Below are 24,457 nucleotides of genomic sequence, written 5' to 3' on the forward strand. Positions count from 1 at the left end.
GCTGGCCGGCCATCTAAACTGAGCAATCGGGGGAGAAGGGCCTTAGTCATGGAGGTGACCAAGAACCCGATGGTCACTCTGTCAAAGCTCCAGAGGTCCTCTGTGGAGAGAGGAGAACCTTCCAGAAGGACAACCATCTCTGCAGCAATCCACCAATCAGGTCTGTATGGTAGAGTGGCCAGATGGAAGCCACTTCTTAGTAAAAGGCACTTGGCAGCCCACCTGGAGTTTGCCAAAAGGCACCTGAAGGACTCTCAGACCATGAGAAAGAAAATTCTCTGGTCTGATAAGACAAAGATTGAACTCTTTGGTGTGAATGCCAGGCGTCATGTTTGGAGGAAACCTGGCACCATCCCTACAGTGAAGCATGGTGGTGGCAGCATCATGCTGTGGGGATGTTTTTCAGCGGCAGGAACTGGGAGACTAGTCAGGATAAAGGGAAAGATGACTGCAGCAATGTACAGAGACATCCTGGATGAAAACCTGCTCCAGAGCGCTCTTGACCTCAGACTGGGGCGACGGTTCATCTTTCAGCAGGACAACGACCCTAAGCACACAGCCAAGATATCAAAGGAGTGGCTTCAGGACAACTCTGTGAATGTCCTTGAGTGGCCCAGCCAGAGCCCAGACTTGAATCCGATTGAACATCTCTGGAGAGATCTTAAAATGGCTGTGCACCGACGCTTCCCATCCAACCTGATGGAGCTTGAGAGGTACTGCAAAGAGGAATGGGCCAAACTGGCCAAGGATAGGTGTGCCAAGCTTGTGGCATCATATTCTGCCAAAGGTGCATCGACAAAGTACTGAGCAAAGGCTGTGAATACTTATGTACATGGGATTTCTCATTTTTTTTATTTTTAATAAATTTGCAAAAACCTCAAGTAAACTTTTTTCACGTTGTCATTATGGGGTGTTGTGTGTAGAATTCTGAGGAAAAAAATGAATTTAATCCATTTTGGAATAAGGCTGTAACGTAACAAAATGTGGAAAAAGTGATGCGCTGTGAATAGTTTCTGGATACACTGTAGATAGATAGATAGATAGATAGATAGATAGATAGATAGATAGATAGATAGATAGATAGATAGATAGATAGATAGATAGATAGATAGTCTCACATACAGTATGCTCTGTCTGTCTGTCTGTCTGAGGCTGAACTGGTCTCATAACAAAGAGGACCTGTAGCAGTAAGGGCACAGCAGACTCTTTTTTGATTAAGAAACTGCATTCCTTTCATTGTGGGTAGTGGCGTCCTGTGCATGTTTTATAACTCTATGATGGCCAGTGCTATTTTCTACATTGTGGTGTGCTTGGCTGGTAACATCACATCAGGTGAGCCCCACATCAACAAGCTAATCAAGAAGGCAGGCTCAGTTACAGGACACACTCTTGACCTGTTGAAGGTAGTAGAGGAGGAGAGAATGAAGATAAAACTGACCTCCATTATGAATGATGTTGCACATCATCTCTCCGACATACAAGCCCTGAGGATGTTTAGCCAACAAATTTTTCAGCAGAAGTGTGTAAAGAAACACTACCGAGGCTCCGTTATACTTATGGCAATATGCCTTTATAATGCCTCACTGCAACTGTGACTGCTCTTTTTATCTTTAGTCAGTTAGACGTTTTCCTTTCTTTTTAGTTATGCTGGTGAGTTTTTAAGAGGAGAGTATTTATTGAGTTACTGTAATAGCTAAATTACCTCTGGGGAAAAATAAATCCCTATCTATGTATCTATCTATCTATGCTAAAGAAAAATAATATGAGAACCTCAAAGGATAGGGAAACTGAAAGCTAAACCTTAAATTAAGCTAAACTCTGAAAAATAAGCAGAAGAGTGGTCCAATGGTAGTGCCGCTGCCTCGCAACAAGGAGACCAGGGTAGGGTTTATGCCACTGGTGCTTCCAGCATGGAATTTGCAGGTCCTCGCTGTGTCTACATGGGTTTCTTTCCATAACCAAAGACACACATGTTAGGTGAACTGACATTGCTAAATTAGTGTGTGTGTGTGTGTAGACATCACATGTATGTTTGCCTTGTGGTAGGCTGGCACTTTGTCAAAGAAATTGTTTCTGCCTTGTACCTGAAGCTCTTTGGGACAGGCTCCAGCTGCCCCACAACCCTACCCTGGATAAGCATATTAAGAAGACAGATGGGTGGATAATTTTGAAAAACTGAAAGCAACTCCTAAATGATGAAAATGGCCAAGTGGGAAAAGCAAATTAGAATAAAATAATCTTGTGAAAGAACAGAAACCCGAACAAGAGGATGCCAATGACAGAGAGGGAAACCCAATGCTCTACTAGAAAACAAGGACATGTCCCTCCACTGCACTTGTCTCATAACCATTCTTACTGCCCCCCTTGCGCCACTTTCAGGACTGATTTGAAGGCTACACATTGGAAGGATCTTATTTACCTGATCAGTCTAAAATGTTGATTTGTGAAAGTCCCTAAAGGCCTGCTTTCATCCGTACTACCTGATCACTCCATGTATCTAAGGTTCTCTGTGTGAAAATAATTTTCTTATATTAGTGTGCACTTTACCCTTGACAAGTATCCATCTGTGCCCCGATATTTTTGTTGGAAAACTAATTTTAAACTACCAGCTGGGATCCGCTGTACTAACTCATTTAATAATTTGAAACACTTCAGTTATGTCACGTCAGCCTCTCCTTATAGCTCCTACCCCTTAGTGCCAGTCAGTCTCGTTCTTCTCCTCTGAATTCTCTCTTGCTCTGTTGTTTCGTTTTTTTTGTAATATGAAAACCAAAACTGAACCGAGTACTCCAGGTGAGGATAGAGTAGTACATCGTATAACTGAAGCATAACCTCCATTGACTTGCACTCTTCACATACAGTGTAACCTAACATTATATTATCCTTCTACACCCAAGTTTTGCTTTTTTGTTTCATTGTGTTGTAATCTTAAGTAGTTTTCATGATTGTGAAGTCACATGCAGCAATGCCGTCGAAACATGTGACTGGCAGCAAGCATTATTCCTACCAACAAAACAGTCGCGCGCCCAGAACAATTCCAACATGCCACTGTGATGACATCACCAACAAAAATGATAAATAGTAACAATGCAAACAATTCATTCAAAATCTATATATATAAAAGACTAAGTCGCCTGACCATGAGGTACGCACGCACGACAGAGTCCCGCCCTCCAACTCTAACCTTCCTCCTGCATCCACCCTCGCTCTCGAGGCATGCGCACTGCCTGCTCATGTGAAGCGGTGGCCATGTTAGGAAAATGAACAGTCAACGTGGCTCAGAGGTGCATGTGGACTGTAGCACAGACAAAAGCGACTCAGGATGTATTTGGTGAGGAGTTGGGGGTGGGCACATGAGCAGGCAGTGCGCATGCCTCGAGAGCGAGGGTGGACGTGGGAGGAAGGTTAGAGTTGGCAGGTGGGGCTCTGTCTTGGGTGCGTGCGTACCCCATGGTCAGGCGACTTAGTCTTGACCCCATCAGATTCAAATTTGCCTTTTACTTTTACACGCAGACAAATTCCTGTTAGATTGGCCTTTGCAATGACAATTAATAAGGCACAGGGACAAACTTTCAAAACGATATGCCTGTATCTGCCAAAACCAATTTTCAGTCACGGACAATATTGTATGTTGCTCTCTCCAGAGTTCCATCTTTTCATTCACTCACAGTCGTATCCTCAAACCCATCCCATTTGGACAACTGTGTCTTTCAGGAAGTGTTCACCCATCAATAAATAATTATGCGGCGTATGCTACGCAGCGGGTCGGCTAGTAGTAATTAATTTACAAAAATCACTCCTAAAGGTAGAAAACTAAGATTCCTAACATCAAATGGTAAGACTGCTGAAGCACATCAGTGGCCTGATTACGCTCGAGTCTCTTGATGTGGTGTAGTAGGCAGGATTTCATATTTTTAGTATATAATTTTGTTTCATCCTAATTGTCCTAATAATATATTAATAATAATAATAATGTCCTAATAATGTCCTAATAATAATATAATAAAAATAATGTCCTAATAATATATTAATAATAATAATGTCCTAATAATAATATAATAAAAATAATGTCCTAATAATATATTAATAATAATAATGTCCTAATAATAATATAATAAAAATAATGTCCTAATAATATATTAATAATAATGTCCTAATATAATAAAATAATATAATAAATAATAAAAATTGGAATAATCCTAACTCTCCTCTGATAAGTCAGTGAGAAACAGATGTTTTATATTATTTGAAACTGGAAAAAATCAAATTCTCAGAGGATCTGTACAGAATTTTTTCAAAACCTGGCAGGATCTAATCAATAATATTTTAGAATAAGAAGAAATAATTATTTCTGCCTTTCTTTTCCTTCTCCATTTATATTTATTATATTTATATATATATATATATATATATATATATATATATATATATATATATATATACAGTGGTGTGAAAAACTATTTGCCCCCTTCCTGATTTCTTATTCTTTTGCATGTTTGTCACACAAAATGTTTCTGATCATCAAACACATTTAACCATTAGTCAAATATAACACAAGTAAACACAAAATGCAGTTTGTAAATGGTGGTTTTTATTATTTAGGGAGAAAAAAAAATCCAAACCTACATGGCCCTGTGTGAAAAAGTAATTGCCCCCTGAACCTAATAACTGGTTGGGCCACCCTTAGCAGCAATAACTGCAATCAAGCGTTTGCGATAACTTGCAATGAGTCTTTTACAGCGCTCTGGAGGAATTTTGGCCCACTCATCTTTGCAAAATTGTTGTAATTCAGCTTTATTTGAGGGTTTTCTAGCATGAACCGCCTTTTTAAGGTCATGCCATAGCATCTCAATTGGATTCAGGTCAGGACTTTGACTAGGCCACTCCAAAGTCTTCAGTTTGTTTTTCTTCAGCCATTCAGAGGTGGATTTGCTGGTGTGTTTTGGGTCATTGTCCTGTTGCAGCACCCAAGATCGCTTCAGCTTGAGTTGACGAACAGATGGCCGGACATTCTCCTTCAGGATTTTTTGGTAGACAGTAGAATTCATGGTTCCATCTATCACAGCAAGCCTTCCAGGTCCTGAAGCAGCAAAACAACCCCAGACCATCACACTACCACCACCATATTTTACTGTTGGTATGATGTTCTTTTTCTGAAATGCTGTGTTCCTTTTACGCCAGATGTAACGGGACATTTGCCTTCCAAAAAGTTCAACTTTTGACTCATCAATCCACAAGGTATTTTCCCAAAAGTCTTGGCAATCATTGAGATGTTTCTTAGCAAAATTGAGACAAGCCCTAATGTTCTTTTTGCTTAACAGTGGTTTGTGTCTTGGACATCTGCCATGCAGGCCGTTTTTGCCCAGTCTCTTTCTTATGGTGAAGTCGTGAACACTGACCTTAATTGAGGCAAGTGAGGCCTGCAGTTCTTTAGATGTTGTCCTGGGGTCTTTTGTGACCTCTCGGATGAGTCGTCTCTGCGCTCTTAGGGTAATTTTGGTCGGCCGGCCACTCCTGGGAAGGTTCATCACTGTTCCATGTTTTTGCCATTTGTGGATAATGGCTCTCACTGTGGTTCGCTGGAGTCCCAAAGCTTTAGAAATGGCTTTATAACCTTTACCAGACTGATAGATCTCAATTACTTCTGTTCTCATTTGTTCCTGAATTTCTTTGGATCTTGGCATGATGTCTAGCTTTTTGAGGTGCTTTTGGTCTACTTCTCTGTGTCAGGCAGCTCCTATTTAAGTGATTTCTTGATTGAAACAGGTGTGGCAGTAATCAGGCCTGGGGGTGGCTACAGAAATTGAACTCAGGTGTGATACACCACAGTTAGGTTATTTTTTAACAAGGGGGCAATTACTTTTTCACACAGGGCCATGTAGGTTTGGATTTTTTTTCTCCCTAAATAATAAAAACCATCATTTAAAAACTGCATTTTGTGTTTACTTGTGTTATATTTGACTAATGGTTAAATGTGTTTGATGATCAGAAACATTTTGTGTGACAAACATGCAAAAGAATAAGAAATCAGGAAGGGGGCAAATAGTTTTTCACACCACTGTATATATATATTTCCTTTTTTTTTGTTTATTTTTGCCCTATTAAAAAGCCGTAAGCAATTCTCGTTTGGCCATGCTCTCCTTCTCAAGGGTGGGGTTTGATTTGTCTTCAATTCTTTTTTGTATTAATTGATCTATTTGTATGAATGATTACAATAAAATTAATAAATAAATAAAAAAGTCCTAATAATGTCCTAATAATATAATATTAATAATAATATAATAATAATAATAATAATAATAATGTCCTAATAATAATAATAATTTAATAATAATATAATAATGTCCTAATAATATAATAATAATATTATAACAATGTCCTAATAATTATTATTATATTATTAATATTATAATAATAATGTCCTAATAATAATAATAATAATAATGTCCTAATAATAATAATAATAATAATAATAATTGTCCTAATAATATAATCATTATATATTCTATATAGCGCCTTTTGCAGGCTCTGATTAAAGTGAACACCAGGTATCTGGCATACATACTGCATAAGTGCAATGGGAAAACAATGCAATGGCAGTGCCTTCCCCCTAATTTGGACATATCAGCTTATTGTGTGCTCTGAGCTCCTCCAGGAGACAATAATCCGACATTAGCCGGACCTGTCAAGACTCCACTAGCAGACTCAGGCATTTTTTTTATTTTATTTTAGATTGCAAATTAAAAGACATCCAGAGGGATTGACATTTTTTAAAGGACATTTTCTTTCAGGCCACTGACACTGCTGCACTTATAAGCAGTGAAGCCTAATAATTTTTTATTCTAACATGTGACATTTATTCCAGAGAATTTTGTCAGGAGTTCTTACATTTTTGTAAGGAATATTTAGAGAATAAACATAACTGGATTTCTCCCAAGGCTTCATAATGACAAGCTGATAGTACCACCTAAGTGGATGACTAGTCGACGCCTTACTTTTTACCTGATTGGGCACATTAAGAGTAGTGAAGGTACAGTAAATAAATAACAACATTTTATAAGTTAACATAACAATCTAATTTAGAGTCATGGGGGACTATAGCCTATCACAGCATTATCAGGCACAACGCAGGAACCAACCCTTGAAGGGATGCCAGTCCATGGCTGGGCGCCTTTTTGCACACACCTACAGCCACACTCTCAAGATCAATCTGGAATTGCTAAATAACCTGCTCTGCATGGCTCTGAGGTCACAAACCGCACGCCTGGATGAAACTCGAGCTCAGGATGTCCACAGCCGGCCCTACGGGGCCCGACCCCTGCAGCTAGGGGGTCCGGTGCAGAGCCCCGGCCGCCAAGCAATTTCCTGCATTCTGAGCTGCAGAAATGCGTTTTCCCGGCATCTACAACCATCACTTTTTGACGATTCCCATTTGACACTGACAATCGTAACCGTAACACACTGACAGGAGCCAAATTTGCAGGCTGTCAGCACAGACTGTCGTACAAGTGAAGGGTATGAGTGATGGAGGTCGGAGCGGGCCTGCATAAATGTCTTTAGTGACGATACATTAACAGATAAAGCTACATTTTAGCCAGCTTTTGCTGTTTCCACCAGGCAGCACGTGGAGGTAAATAGCTAGGCCAAGCACTTTTTTTTTTGCTTTTTAAATTTTTTATATATTTTTTTTATTTTATGAAGATGAGATCCACATTATTTTGTTTTTACATTTTTATTCGGTTTTAAAGCTTGTTTTTGGGTAGCGAAGAATTTATCTTTTGCTGCTTTTTCTTTACATTTTTGAGCACCTGATTTATATTTCTTTGGCGTTGGAACTGAAGACATTTGGAATACAATATTTTCAAACTGTGGAAATTCGGCAAGGCCTAACTACTATCTACAAGACGTTCTTTCTAACAAAATGGAAATATATTGATATGAAGGAACGTGATGGCTTTACGAAGAGAAGGGCCCCTTTTATGCTCTGTCGAGAATGCAGTGCGGTGGAGCGGCCCTGACTGAAGCGTACGTGGCCGCCTACTGAGGACAGAGGCACAGATGAGCCGTGGAGGCGGCAACAGGCGCGCGGACCTGAGTGAAGCGTAATGAAGATTGGAGTGCCGAGTGGAGATGTCCACGTGGAGTAATTAGGTGATGGAATATGTTGCCCGTGAATTATATATATAAAAAAATTAGTAATAGAGGTTGGAGTGAAGGAGTCCGTTGCTCCATTGGGCCCTCCACAGCAGCGTCGCATCACAGGAAAAAAAAAACCTTGGGCGCAGTGGGCCCCCTCCAGCTGTGGGCCTGAAGTGGTCACTTCGTTCGCTTCGCACTAAGGCCGGCTCTGGGATGTCTGATTTATAAGGTAGTAGTAATAACCACTTGGATAACTACTTGGACTAGAGTCTTGATTTTAGTCTTAATCAAAAGCTTATGAGTTCTGGAAATTCCAAATATTATAGGTAGTGGCAACCACGGCAAAGTGCTTATTACAGCTAAGTAATTGCAAAACCAATTGACATGGCAGAAAAAAAAAGAGCAGCAACATCTACTTAGTGTCAGGCAAATCACAGAAGCGGATTACATGATGAAGAACATCATTATAGGAAGAAAAAAAACAAGATCAGCAACATCTGCCGAGTGTAAAATATGTGATACAGAATGTAGCAACGACAATGAAAAGAAAAAGAAGAGCAGCAACATCTACTTAGTGTCAGGCAAATCACAGAAGCGGATTACATGATGAAGAACATCATTATAGGAAGAAAAAAAACAAGATCAGCAACATCTGCTGAGTGTAAAATACGTGATACAGAATGTAAGAATGACGATGAAAAGAAAAAGAAGAGCAGCAACATCTGCTGAGCATCACACACATCACAGAAGCCAATTAAGTGATAAAAAATGAAAAAGAATAAGAAGACAAGGTGCAGAAACACATACAACCTAGAAGTAAACATGAATATACTGTAAGAGTTTAGGTAGAGTCAACCTGGTGGCTATAATTAAACAGCAAAGTGACTTGTGGTTGTGTGTTTTTATGGTAAAGTGATAGAGAAACCAATTGATAACCACCATAATGGCAAAAGGAGAAAGAAGAGCGGTGACGTTTGATGAGTGTATATAGCCTGATATATTTATATAAATATTTGAATATTCTGAAATACAAATCAAAGAACTGGGAGATGCTGGGGTACAGTGTGATGCTCTACTTGTAAGAAGCAGTAACACTCTCAAACTTGCTTAAACTAAGTGAGGGTGGTGGAATGCAGGCACCTATCCTAACAACATCAGCCAATATGCAGACTCCAACTCTGAATAGTGTGCCAGTTCGTCACAGTGTGCACCGACACCATTACACACCCAGTCACACACGATTTAGAGTTACCAGTTCCCCTAACCTGCTCATTTTTGGGATGTAGGAGGTTCAGGGAGAGCAAACAAACTCTGCACAGACAACAAACAGGCATGGGTTTCAAATCACTATACTACCAAATCGGCCTTTAAAATAATGTCCTAATTATATTGTTTAAATAAATATGTAATAAGGAGTTTGCATGTTCTCCCCGTGTCTGCGTGGGTTTCCTTCCACAGTCCATACACCTGCAGGTTAGGTGCATTGGTGATCCTAAATTGTCCCTTATGTGTGCTTGGTGTGTGTGTGTGTGCCCTGAGGTTGGCTGGCACCCTGCCCGGGGTTTGTTCCTGTCTTGCACCCTGTGCTGGCTGGGATTGGCTCCAGCAGACCCCCATGATCCTGTGTTAGGATATAGCGGGTTGGAGAATGACTGACGGAAATATGTAATAAAGCATAAATACAAGCAACATGTAAACAGGGGCTTCACTGAGGCTTTCACTGCTGGCTTCCTGGTCAAGGGCCATTCACTGGTCTACTGTACGTTGTTTTTACTTTCTTCAGCTGTTTCACTCTTGCATCCCAAAAATGTCCCAGTTAGGATAACTGGTAACTCTAAATTGTTCTATGAATGGCCATGAATGGCGGTGGGCTTGTGTAGGAGTTTGCCCTGCGGTGTACTGGCTCCCCATACTAGGCTGGTTTCTGCCTTGTTGTCTCTGCTATCAATAACTATGAAAATGGTTAGATGGATGTACTTAAATATGTTTTAATAAAAATATTAAACTGTGGCAACACCTGCAAAATTCTGGTGGCAGTGTAGAGTCAGTCAGTCAGTCATTATCCAACCCGCTATATCCTAACACAGGGTCACGGGGGTCTGCTGGAGCCAATCCCAGCCAGCACGGGGCGCAAGGTAGGAACAAACCCCGGGCAGGGCGCCAGCCCAGCGCAGGGCGCACACACACCAAGCACACACTAGGGACAATTTAGGATCGCCAATGAATCTAACCTGCATGTCTTTGGACTTTAATGATTTTGAAATAGGACTTAGTGTGAAATAAGCAGATCTATGAAATGTTTTGGGTGGCACGGTGGCACAGTGGGTAGCGCTGCTCTCATAGTAAGGAGACCTGCGTTCACTTCCCGGGTTCTCCCTGTGTCTGTGTGGGTTTCCTCACACAGTCCAAAGACATGCAGGTTAGGTGGACTGGCAATCCTAAATTGTCCCTAGTGTGTGCTTTGTGTTTGGGTGTGTGTGTGCCCTGCAGTGGGCTGGCGCCTTGCCCGGGGTTTGTTTCCTGCCTTGCATCTTGTGTTGGCTGGGATTGGCTCCAGCACACCTCCGTGACCCTGTAGTTAGGAAATAGCAGGTTGGATAATGGATGGATGGATGGATAAAATGTTTTCAGCAGTGTGACCCCAGGACAGGAAGTAGAAAAAAGTGGCATGGGACAAGGAAATGGGCCACATACATGTGCATGACACTAATAATAGCAAGAAAGAAGCCTACAGTGGCATTTCCCAGAGAAACTGCTATGCCAATATAGGCACAGGGTACTGCTGGGGTATGTTATGCCCTTTGAGTGTGCCGATTGTTCCAGAATGGCAACAAGAAGGGATGCCATCTTATGTAAGAGAGAGAGAGAAGCCAGCTGCACAAGAAAGGCTAGGTCCTAAATGTATGGACTTTTGAACATCTTTAGACGAAGTCGTTACAGACATAAGGATGTAAAAGAACAGAGCATGCAAAACCAAAACAAAATAGAACAGTTTGAATCTAGATAGATAGATAGATAGATAGATAGATAGATAGATAGATAGATAGATAGATAGATAGATAGATAGATATGAAAGGCACTATATAATAGATAGATAGATAGATAGATAGATAGATAGATAGATAGATAGATAGATAGATAGATAGATAGATAGATAGATAGATAGATAGATAGATATGAAAGGCACTATATAATAGATAGATAGTTTATTAATCCCAAGGGGAAATTCACATACTCCAGCAGCACCTTACTGATACAAAAAACAATATTAAATTAAAGATTGATAATAATGCAGGTAAAAACAGACAATAACTTTGTATAATGTTAACGTTTACCCCCCCGGGTGGAATTGAAGTGTGGGGGAGGAACGATCTCCTCAGTCTGTCAGTGGAGCAGGACGGTGACAGCAGTCTGTCGCTGAAGCTGCTCCTCTGTCTGGAGATGATACTATTTAGTGGATGCAGTGGATTCTCCATAATTGATAGGAGCCTGCTGAGCGCCCGTCACTCTGCCACAGATGTCAAACTGTCCAGCTCCATGCCAACAATAGAGCCTGCCTTCCTCACCAGTTTGTCCAGGCGTGAGGCGTCTTTCTTCTTAATGCTGCCTCCCCAGCACACCACCGCGTAGAAGAGGGCACTTACCACAACCATCTGATAGAACATCTGCAGCATCTTATTGCAGATGTTGAAGGACGCCAGCCTTCTAAGGAAGTAGACACATTTTAATTCTACTTGGCAATACAGACCAGGCACACCAGCAGCTGCCAGGGTTGTCTGATCCACCTGTTATGAAAAGAAGTGGAACCAAGTAGGAAACACGAGAGGTTGCAACACGTCTTGGCCACTAGATGGCACACAGTCTCATTAAAAATGTGTGGGACCATGCTGTCGTTCAAAGAGTACAGGCAGTGGAGGAACTGCTTCGCTTGCCTGGCTGTTCCAGGTCATTAGAAGGTTTAGGCATGCAGGAACAACAGGGCCTAGTGCATAAATGGGGGGTTTTGGTGCCTATGGCCCTATAATTCAAAGGAAGGGGTATCAAGCCACCCCCTTAAAAGCCAGTGTGTGGAGATGGGAAGTGGGTGATGAGACGTTAGTGAGTGGAAGAGAGACCAGAGCCTTTTGTCATGTTAACCTGAGGTGAGCCATGAAAACATCTGAATGATGTCTCTTCCTGCCATGGAAGATGCTGTCAGAAGCATTTCGGCTTCCCTGCTCTGGATCTGAAGTGTGTCATAGAAATGTAATCAGGTACATGAACCCTTGATAAATGCTTATCATTTATTGGAATATAAACTTAGCCATGCTGACATCGCTCATGGAATTGAAACTGTAATGGGATTCCACTTACTGTCATTACTGGGGCCAGTTTCCATAACACCATAAGGTGGCGCTAACAGTCCTGCCATGTACTGCCGGTATTTCTGAAAAGAAAGCAAAAAAAAAAAAAGGTCGACCACCGTCAGAAAGCTGTAATTGTTCAGAAGAAGGTCAGAAAGCTGTAATTGTTCAGAAGAAGGTCAGAAAGCTGTAATTGTTCAGAAAAATAAAGGCATTTAAAGAAACATCACTTCATAAAGTCGATACCATAAAGCCAACAAACTGATTTTCAATTTTAAACTTTTAGATCAGATTTACAGTAAAGTCAAGTCAGGTTGGGGAGCATGCACTGGTACAGCGCGTTGCTGCACCCACCACACGACGAAACAACTCGAGATCCTGGTTTGCAACCCCCCAGGCAGACACGCGGTCCAGTCCCACCCTCCGGAAATGACCCTCTATCTGCCACAGCCAGGTGTTATGTGGGTGACCACTTGGCCTGGTCCAGCCACTCGGGTCCCCAACAATGAGGATCTTACGAGCTGGATCACCCTCTGGGAAACTGTAACTGTAACTGACGCTCCCTTACAGTGCAGGTCATGTGGCTCATTCAGGACTCCATGAGCAACACAAAGTCAAACCAACGGTACCCAAGGATTCTCCATAGAGACACAGCACTGAAGGAGTCCAGTCTTCATCTCAGGTCACTGGATAGCATCCATGTCTCATAAACACGGTGCACCAGGACTCTAAAGACTTGGACCTTCGTCCTTTTGCAGATATCAGGAGCGCCACACACCCCTCATGACCCTTCATGCTCTCCCAATCTGTCTACTGACTTCATAGGAAGAGTCACATGAATGTCACGGCCGAGGTAAGTAAACCTCTCAATGACGAGGTCGACAAAGCATAAAATTGTCAATACCACTTTGTTCAATTCAGAGTCATGGGGAGCTTCAGACTATCCTGACAGCATCAGATACAAGGGAGCAACAAAAACCGAACAGGACACCAGTCAATTGAAGGGTCTGCCCACCTAACCTGCATGCCTTTAGTAAGGTGGAAAGAAAACTGAGGCTCCTGGGAGAAAAAAAAGACACAAACACGGGGAGAACAAGAAAACTTCACACACACAATGCCCAAGGCAGGCAGGATTTAGGGTGGGTCACCCCCAATCCCCCCACCCCAAAACAATTCTAGTAAATGATCACAGCTGGATACGTTAAGCATATGCCTAAAAGAGATCTTTATGTCCACAAGAGCAGAATTCAGAGTGCTTAATAAATCAGTTCAACTTGAAAGGTGCTCTAAAAATGATCTATTAATAATCAATTAATAATCATCTCAACTCATAAGGTCATAAAGTTATCTTGTACTGGTGACTTCAAAGAGATGCATTGATATCTACAGTCATATGAAAAAGTTTGGGAACCCCTCTTAATTCTTTGGATTTTTGTTTCTCATTGGCTAAACTTCCTTTTAATATCTGACATGCCTTATGGACACAGTAGTATTTCAGCAGTGACATTAAGTTTATTGGATTAACAGAAAATATGCAATATGCATCATAACAAAATTAGACAGGTGCATAAATGTGGGCACCCCAACAGAGATATGACATCAATACTTAGCTGAGCCTCCTTTTGTAAATCTAACAGCCTCTAGACGCTGGCCTCCTATAACCTCTGATGAGTGTCTGGATTCTGGATGGAGGTATTTCTGACCATTCTTCATACAAAATCTCTCCAGTTCAGTTCAATTTGATGGCTGGACAGCCTGCTTCAAATCATCCCATAGATTGTCGATGATCTTCAAGTCAGGGTACTGTGACGGCCATTCCAGAACATTGTACTTCTCCCTCTGCATGAATGTCTTTGTAGATTTCCAACTGTGTTTTGGCTCATTGTCTTGTTGGAATATCCAACCCCTGCGTAACTTCAGCTTTGTGACTGATGCTTGAACATAATCCTGAAGAATTTGTTGATATTGGGTTGAATTCATCCGACCGTCGACTTTAACAAGGGCTCCAGTCCCTGAACTAGCCACACAGCCCCACAGCATGATGGAACCTCCACCAAATCTGACAGTAGGTAGCAGGTGTTTTTCTTGGAATGCGGTGTTCTTCTTCCACCATGCAGATCGCTTTTTGTTCTGACCAAATAACTTCATTTTTGTCTCATCAGTCCAAAGCACTTTGTTCCAAAATGAATGTGACTTGTCTAAATGAGCATTGGCATACAACAAGCGACTCTGTTTGTGGCGTGAGTGCAGAAAGGGCTTCTTTCTCATCACCCTGCCATACAGATGTTCTTTGTGCAAATTGTGCTGAATTGTAGAACGATGTACAGATACACCATCTGCAGCAAGATGTTCTTGTAGGTCTTTGGAGGTGATCTGTGGTTGTCTGTACCCTTTCTCACAATCCTGTTCATATGCCGCTCCTGTATTTTTCTTAGCCTGCCAGACCTGTTGGATTTAACAGCAACTGTGCCTGTGGCCTTCCATTTCCTGATTCCATTCCTTACAGTTACAGAAACTGACAGTTTAAACCTCTGAGATAGCTTTCTGTAGCCTTCCCCTAAACCAGGAGACTCAACAATCTTTGTTTTCAGATCTTTTGAGAGTTGCTTTGAGGATCCCATGCTGTCACTCTTCAGAGGAGACTCAAAGGGAAACACAACTTGTAATTGACCACCTTAAATCCCTTTATATCTCATGATTGGACACACCTGTCTATGAAGTTCAAGGCTCAATGAGCTCATCCCACCAATGTGGTGTTGTAAGTAATCAGCATTGAGCAGTGACAGGCATTCAAATCAGCACAATGACAAGGGGACCCACATTTGTGCACAGCCAGTATTTTTCACATTTTATTTAATTTCATACAACTAAATACTGCGTCACTAAAAATCTTTGTTCAGAAAACACCGCAGTACTCAGATGTTCCTAGGAAATGAAAGACATACCACTGTTATCTTTATTGTTGAAAGGAGAGTCAATTATTATGCAGGCTGAGCGGGGGTCCCAAACTTATTCATATGACTGTACTTAGATGTTGCTTTGGATTCTTTATAAAATTCTAGATTCTATAAATATTAACACTTGGTACACTGAAAATTCAATTGAAACTATTTCATCAGGCTCAGTACACAGCTTATAATGTGCAGTACTCCGCCTTATATTTTTATATTAACAACATTCAATAGGACAGTTGCTACAAAACAAAAAGAACACAAGTTAAAATTGTGTCAGAAGATTTTGATCCAAGCATAAACATCCCAGAGGCAAATAGATACGCTGCAATATTATAATATACAACCCTGCCTTTCATATCTATTTGTCATAGAGCAGCAGTGCCTTTGCACTTTATCTATCTGTCATATAACGCCTTTAAATCGTTATCAATGTCAAGTACTTATTTTATACATTACTTTTTATCAGTTAGTTACATAACACCTTTGCCACCTATCTATTAAGCTCTCCAGTACATAGAGTCTTTTCTATTATCTCCCCATTTATCTACAGTGCCTATCAGAAGTATTCACCCCTTTGGAGGGTTTCATATTTTATTGTTTTACAATATTGAATCACAGTGGATTTAATTTGGCATTTTTGACATTGAGTGTGAGAGGAAAACCAGAGTAACAGAAAGAAATCCTGCATGTACTCAAGGAAAACATACAAACTCTACACAATGACCATAAGAAAGGTTCCTACACTGGACGCTGGGCTACCCCAATCTAAAAAATATGTTGTATAAAAAGAAGCCTGATGTCCAATATCCTAACACAGGGTCACGGGGGTCTGCTGGAGTCAATCCCAGACAGCACAGGGCGCAAGGCAGGAACAAATCCCAGGCAGGGCACCAGCCCACCACAGGGCACACCCATGGGACAATTTAGAATCACCAATACACCTAACCTGCATGTCTGTGGGAGGAAACCCACACTGACACAGGGAGAACATGCAAACTCCACGCAGGGAGGACCTGGGAAGTGAACCCGGGTCTCCTAACTGCGAGGCAGCAGCATTACCCACTGCGCCACCATGCCGCCCTATTCGACAACAAACAGGTTAAGTTATTATAAACGTGGTAATAATAATAATAATAATAATGCATTCCTTTAGTAGTAAATACATGGATTATAATGATTTTTTAATAATAATTAAATTGGTTGAAGTGAAAACCTGCACCCTCTGTGGACCTACAGGACTGTGATCTACAATTTCACTGAAGTACAGTACTGTGCAAAAGTTTTAGGCAGGTGTGAAAAAATGCTGTAAACAAAGAATGCTTTCAGAAATATAATTAGTGATTGTTTATTGTTATCAATTTACAAAATGCAAAAAGGCGAACAAAAGAAAAGTCTAAATCAAATCAATATTTGGTGTTCCTACCTTTTGCCTTCAAACCAGCATCAATTCTTATAGGTCCACTTGCACAAAGTCAGGGATTTTGTAGGATTCTAGTCAGGTGTCTGATCAACCAATTCTACCAAACAGGTGCTAATGATCATCAATGTCACACGTAGGTTGAAACACAGTCATTAACTGAAACAGAAACAGCTGTGTAGGAGGCTTCAAACTGGGTGAGGAACAGCCAAACTCTGCTACCAAGGTGAGGTTGTGAAGACAGTTTCATGTCATGGCAAGACTGAGCACAGCAACAAGACACAAGGTAGTTCTACTGCATCAGCAAGGTCTCTCCCAGACAAAGATTTCAAAGCGCACTGGGGTTTCAAGATGTGCTGTTCAAGCTCTTTTGAAGAAGCACAAAGAAACGGGCAACGTTGAGGATCGTAGACGCAGTGGTCGGCCAAGGAAACTTAGTGCAGCAGATGAAAGACACATCAAGCTTATTACCCTTCGAAATCGGAAGATGTCCAGCAGTGCCATCAGCTCAGAACTGGCAGAAACCAGTGGGACCCAGGTACACCCATCTACTGTCCGGAGAAGTCTGGCCAGAAGTGGTCTTCACGGAAGAGTTGCAGCCAAAAAGCCATACCTCCGACGTGGAAACAAGGCCAAGCGATTCAAGTATGAGTCACGAAAACATAGGAACTGGGGTGCAGAAAAATGGCAGCAGGTGCTCTGGACTGATGAGTCAAAATTTGAAATATTTGGCTGTAGCAGAAGGCAGTTTGTTCATCAAAGGGCTGGAGAGCGGTACAATAATGAGTATCTGCAGGCAACAGTGAAGCATGGTGGAGGTTCCTTGAACGTTTGGGGCTGCATTTCTGCAAATGGAGTTGGAGATTTGGTCAGGATTAATGGTGTTCTCAATGCTGAGAAATACAGGCAGATACTTATCCATCATGCAATACCATCAGGGAGGCGTATGATTGGCCCCAAATTTATTCTGCAGCAGGACAACGACCCCAAACATACAGCCAAAGTCATTAAGAACTATCTTCAGCGTAAAGAAGAACTAAGAAGTCCTGGAAGTGATGGTATGGCCCCCACAGAGCCCTGATCTCAACATCATCGAGTGTGTCTGGGATTACATGAAGAGACAGAAGGATGTGAGGAAGCCTACATCCACAGAAGATCTGTGGTTAGTTCTCCAAGATGTTTGGAACAACCTACCAGCCGAGTTCCTTCAAAAACTGTGTGTAAGTGTACCTAGAAGAATTGATGCTGTTTTGAAGGCAAAGGGTGGTCACACCAAATATTGATTTGATTTAGATTTCTCTTTTGTTCATTCACTGCATTTTGTTGATTGATGAAAATAAATGATTAAATGATTAACACTTCCATTTATGAAAGCATTCTTTGTTTACAGCATTTTTTCACACCTGCCTAAAACTTTTGCACAGCACTGTATGTCTTTGTTGAATGTAAGTGCTAACAAGGCCTAGGATTAAATACCAAGTTTCATTATCAGCAAGGACTGAGTTCTAATTAGGAAACCTGTAGCCACTGCAGCCCCCCAGGACCCCTGCATTAGAGCATTTCATACAGTAGCATCCTCAGACCAGTTTCATTTTCATTGATTTGATCAATTGGTGTCGGAGCCTAACTCAACATTACGGTGTGCAGGGCAGGATGGGGCACCGGTCTGTTGTAGAGCCCACTCACACACACACTAACAACCGATTTATAATTTCTACTTAACCTAACAGACATCTTTAAAAAGCAAAAAAAATACTAGAGGGTAAAGAGAAAAAAGACACACAGACAAAAGGAGAGAATTATTGGGTTAACGCTTTTATCCAAGGCCTTTTACCCTGAGATACAACTGGCTACATTTCTTTTGTTTTTCCAACTGGAGCCCAAGCAGGTGAAGTGACTTGCTCAGGGTCACGTGTCAGTAGTGAGATTTGAGCCCACTGCTTCAAGGTTTGATGTCCAAAGCCTTAACCACTATGCCACACTACCTACCTACCATGCAAACTCCACAAAATGTCAGGGCACCAAATTAAATTCAATGCATTCAGTTTAACTGAAAGGATTTCTATATAGCGCCCTTCACAGAAGGTTGGCTCACAACCCATCAGAGAGAACGGAATGGAGAGCAGCAAACCAGCCAGAGGAATAATGGACAAAATAAAGTTGTTTTATAATGCAAATCTATGAATGTGCCACCCTTTTATGTTGGCACTCTGGTCTTTTTTGAATCGCCTTGCTTTTCATAACACGGGCTTTGATTTCGCTTTCATCCACCTCTTTTCATATCTGCTTCACAGAGCAAAAGGATTTCCGCAATTCCTGAAATACGTAGTGTCTACATAAAAAACAAAAACATTAAAATTACAGCACAATTGGTTGGCATCACATCAGCCCGCCATTCATGCCCGCCTCTCTTGCACATCTGCTGTCTCTTTTACTTTCTGAGTAGCATTTCTCTCTGTAGAGTGCCATTTATTCTAAACCATCTGAAAGAGCATTGGCTATTAGGGAATAATTTTAAAACAAAACAGGAAAGACAAACAAGCTCAAGCATTTTAACTAGGGCGACACGGAATGCCATATTCATTTTGAAGGATACCCAGAGATCTTTTACGACCACAGAGAGAGCAGACCTTGGTTTTATGTCGCATCTGAAGGACATGCCAATTCTTACAGCACGGCATCCAGGTCACTGCTTTGGGATGCACCCACAGACTACAGGGTAAGTGGCCCCTGTTGGCATCACCAACATCTCTTCCAGAAGAAACCCACACTGTTCCTAGATGGTCTCTCATTGGAGTACTGGCTGGGACGACACATGCTTAGCTTCAGGCTAACTGCTGTCTATCACTGCTGACTGCTGTCTAAAATGTCTCCAGAGCATCAATCCAACATAAGAGTGTTGCCATCTAGCTCCAGCATCACTAGGCCAAATATTTTGGGAATGCACTAAATTAATATCGGTGTTGACAAAAATCTTTACATGCTTTTTGGGCACCCTTTTTGTCACAGTCATTCCTAATCTATTAATGGGGACTGACATTTGTGTTAAACTGTGGAAGGAGAATTTGGTTACAATAGCCTGAGCCACACTACCAGCACATGGACTCATCTGCAGAACTGCAAGAATCCCAACCACCTTCTGTAACTCCGTGGGTAAACAACATTCTATTTTATCTCTAATAAAATCAAAATAGGGTGGCACGGTGGCACAGTGGATAGCGCTGCTGCCTCGCAGTAAGGAGAGCTGAGTTCACCTTCTCCCTGCGTGGGTTTGCTCTGGGCACTCCGGTTTCCTCCCACAGGCCAAAAACATGCAGGTTAGGTGCATTGGCGATCCGAAATTGTCCCTAGTGTGTGTGTGTGCCCTGCGATGGGCTGGCACCCTGCCCGGTGTTTGTTTCCTGCCTTGCACCCTGTGTTGGCTGGGATTGGCTCCAGCAGACCCCCCCATGATCCTGTAGTTAGGATATAGCGGGTTGGATAATGGATGGATAAAATCAAAATATAATTCACTCTTAGAGAATAAGAAGAAAACTTTTTAAAATCATGACAAGAATTCATTATTTTTAGAATATGCATGCTGAGTCTGTGGTGGAATCTCTTATGCTATTAATTGTTCTATCATATTTTAAAAGTTATTTAGGGTTTATATGCTTAGGTCTCTGATCTTTCTGTCTTTCTATTGGGTGGGGGTTGTATTTTGTTCTGTTTTTTTCCTTTGCATTTCTATTGTATTTTGTTTTTTCGGCATTTATTTTAAAGTAAAAGGTTATATCTGTTATGTTAGTATTATATTGTATGACTGAGTAGTACGCCATTGTAATGTTCTGCTTGTTGAAAATAAACAATATATAAAAAAGGAAAATCTATGCATTCTAAAATATATCCATTCATCCATCCATTTTCCAACCCGCTGAATCCAAGCACAGGGTCACGGGGGTCTGCTGGAGCCAATCCCAGCCAACACAGGGCACAAGGCAGGGAACCAATCCCGGGCAGGGTGCCAACCCACCGCAGGACACACACAAACACACCAAGCACACACTAGGGCCAATTTAGAATCGCCAATCCACCTAACCTGCATGTCTTTGGACTGTGGGAGGAAACCGGAGCGCCCGGAGGAAACCCACGCAGACACGGGGAGAACATGCAAACTCCACACTGGGAGGACCCGGGAAGCGAACCCAGGTCTCCTAACTGCGAGGCGGCAGCACTATCCACTGCGCCACCGTATAAAATATATTGTATAGTATATTATAACTAAAATTCACAGTATATTTAAAAACAAATTTTGTAAAATGTGTCTTACAACAGGGCGGCACGGTGGCGCAGTGGGTAGCGCTGCTGCCTCACAGTAAGGAGACCCGGGTTCGCTTCACGGGTCCTCCCCTGCATGGAGTTTGCATGTTCTCCCCGTGTCTGCGTGGGTTTCCTCCCACAGTCCAAAGACATGCAGGTTAGGTGCATTGGCGATCCTAAATTGTGCTTAGTGTGTGGGTGTGTGTGCCTTGCGGTGGGCTGGCACCCTGTCCGGGGTTTCTTCCTGCCTTGCGCCCTGTGCTGCCTGGGATTGGCTCCAGCAGACCCCTGTGACCCTGTAGTTAGGATATAGCGGGTTGGACAATGACTGACTGACTAACTTACCTTTAAAGCCCCTTCATGGTTTAGCCCCTCATTATCTGTCTGAGCTGCTGCTTCCTTACCCTCCTGCCTGTGCATTAAGATCATCGGACGCCCCCTTACTCACTGGACCTAAATACAAGTTAGTAACTATGGATGGCAGGGCTTTCAGCGTGATGGCCCCTAAAATTTGGAATGCTCTTCCTCTCATCCTTCGTGAGGAAAAATCTATTATTCATTTCAAACTGGATTCCGGAGCGTGCGTTTTTTGCACTTGTGTTGTCGGTTGTAGTTTATTTAAATACAGTACATAACGGCAACCCTCCAAATACACGTGCCCTTGAGACTGCCAATTGTTTCTTGCGCAAGCGTTTGCTTTTATCTGTCCCAATATATAATTATAATAATAATAATAATTTTTTTTTGATATGTCAAATGGCATGGACACTTCAGCAGTATGTGCTTCTACCGAAAACCGACACCCCCTTCCGCGTGTGTTTCCAGGTGGTCCGGTCGTGGGAACGTTCGCGAATTGAGTTACGACTTACCCAAACGGAGCAGTTACCGGAGTGGCAATCTTGTGGTCGCCCAGTCCCAGCTGTACCGCTGCCTTCTTGTCATCTGTGCCATTTTGTCGGGACCTGGATGAACTGAGCGCAGAGCTAGACTCTCACTTGCTGCCTCCCCATCTGTCCTGCTAACGACTGTAGTTAGGCTGACCGCCGGACACTCTGCCAATTCAAGCGCGGTAGCGCTAAAGAGCCCGAGAGAATAACAGGCTTCCCAGTGAAGCAGTTGCTAGGTGATGCTGGAGTTGCATCCCACCAGTCTGTTCTGTGGAGAGTAACCTTCCTTCAGCCCTGCAGTGATGTCTGTGAAACTAGTGCGCCTCCTGAAAGACAGTCCCACCTCGGTACACCATCTATAATTTAAGACATTCAATTATATTTAAACCGGACACGCGCATATGCACTTTGCGAGGAGACCTTTTTTTTTCTCGTTTGCTTTTACAAACATTTCCTCCCCCATCCTTAGGGTCGATCAACTATATATATACATTAAAAAAAATCTTATGTGTAACTATTTCTGCTCCAGAATCCAGCCCACGACACACAGGTCAAACTAAATTCAGGAAAAACTTCAGACCAAGCGGCGTGCGCATTAACAAGATCCCCTTTTTATTTATTCTTTCTATTTTTTCAACTGTTATAAAACCAAATCGGTAGGAGCCCCAGTCCAACCAGACAGCAACTAGAAAAAGACCAGCGTGCCGATCGAGACGCGAGACCGTTTACTGTGCACACCAGCCTGCAGAAAAGCGGAGTGTTGGAGGAGAGGGAAACGGGCACAATTTCAATAGGAGGCACAATACTCGAGGACGGTAACCCCTTTGGTGTATCTGATCCTAGAAACACGTCCGGCTTACTTCGTATACTGCCATAGGCTACTGCACATGTCGAGGTCGTGTGGAGTTTAATACTCTTACACGCTCTTAAAAATAACGGTTCTGAAATGGCACTTTACTGGGTTGTGCTGTTCCTTGTTGAACCTCTGTTTCACAAAGAGCCATTTAAGTCTAAGAATGGTCCTCTGCATATGAAAGTATCTTTTTTTTTAAGCTTTGGAGAGGTTCCTAATATGTGGACAAAACAGAAATCTTTAATGTATAGTAAGCGACCAATAAACTCTTACAAATAACGGTTCTTTATTAGGCTGTGCGTTTCTATTTGCATGCGAAGTTGATTCTTTGTGCTTTGAAAAGCTTTCTAATATGTAGAAGAAAACTTGAAGTCTTCAATGTTTTATTGGCTATAGCTGGACACTAACATATTAACCTTATCAAAGCCTGTGTTATTCTAAGTGGCAAGAATTCCTGTAAAATCATGACTAATTTGTATTTCACAAACCTCATACCATGGAGTCTGTTATGAATCTAAATAAATAAAGTTTCTTTCTACAACTTCATGGGGATGGACCTTTTGAGAACCAAAAATATAATAGATAGATAGATAGATAGATAGATAGATAGATAGATAGATAGATAGATAGATAGATAGATAGATAGATAGATAGATAGATAGATAGATAGATAGATAGATAGATAGGTAAGAATTTAGCATAGTTGGCAGGATTACATAGATAGATAGATAGATAGATAGATAGATAGATAGATAGATAGATAGATAGATAGATAGATAGATAGATAGATAGATAACAATTTAGCGTAGTTAGCAGGATTGCATAGATAGATAGATAGATAGATAGATAGATAGATAGATAGATAGATAGATAGATAGATAGATATGTGAAAGGCACTATATGATAGATAGATAGATAGATAGATAGATAGATAGATAGATAGATAGATAGATAGATATGTGAAAGGCACTATATGATAGATAGATAGATAGATAGATAGATAGATAGATAGATAGATAGATAGATAGATAGATAGATAGATAGATAGATAGATATGTGAAAGGCACTATATGATAGATAGATAGATAGATAGATAGATAGATAGATAGATAGATAGATAGATAGATAGATAGATAGATAGATAGATAGATAGATAGATAGATAGATAGATAGATAGATATGTGAAAGGCACTATATGATAGATAGATAGATAGATAGATAGATAGATAGATAGATAGATAGATAGATAGATAGATAGATAGATAGATATGTGAAAGGCACTATATGATAGATAGATAGATAGATAGATAGATAGATAGATAGATAGATAGATAGATAGATAGATAGATAGATAGATAGATAGATAGATAAACTTTATTAATCCCCAAAGGGAAATTCCCATACTCCAGCAGCAGCATACTGATAAAGAAACAATATTAAATTAAAGAGTGATAGCAATGCAGGTATACAGACAGACAATAGCTTTATATAATGTTAACGTTTACCACCCCCCTGGGTCTCATAGTGTGGCGGAGGAACGATCTCCTCAGTCTGTCAGTGGAGCA

At 41.4% G+C, this 24,457-nt stretch overlaps 1 protein-coding gene and 1 long non-coding RNA gene across 5 annotated transcripts in view; one reads left to right on the forward strand and one right to left on the reverse strand.

The window, feature by feature from the left end:
• LOC127528937 (uncharacterized) overlaps positions 1-24,457 on the forward strand; it is a 328,693-nt gene that overhangs the window by 156,899 nt on the left and 147,337 nt on the right. The gene's annotated exons all lie outside the window — the stretch shown is intronic.
• The window catches only part of rapgef4a (Rap guanine nucleotide exchange factor 4a), a 348,015-nt gene that overhangs the window by 134,872 nt on the left and 188,686 nt on the right, over positions 1-24,457 (reverse strand). For 3 of the 4 annotated variants that reach the window (XM_028806286.2, XM_028806287.2, XM_028806288.2), the window contains one exon: positions 12,493-12,565. In XM_028806286.2, the coding sequence (XP_028662119.2) occupies positions 12,493-12,565 (73 nt within the window). Of the gene's footprint in view, positions 1-12,492; positions 12,566-22,021; positions 22,278-24,457 lie in introns of those variants that run through there. The other variant, XM_051930613.1, reaches the window with a different exon arrangement.

This window comes from Erpetoichthys calabaricus, chromosome 8 (assembly GCF_900747795.2).
Source record: "Erpetoichthys calabaricus chromosome 8, fErpCal1.3, whole genome shotgun sequence".
NCBI lineage: Eukaryota > Metazoa > Chordata > Cladistia > Polypteriformes > Polypteridae > Erpetoichthys > Erpetoichthys calabaricus.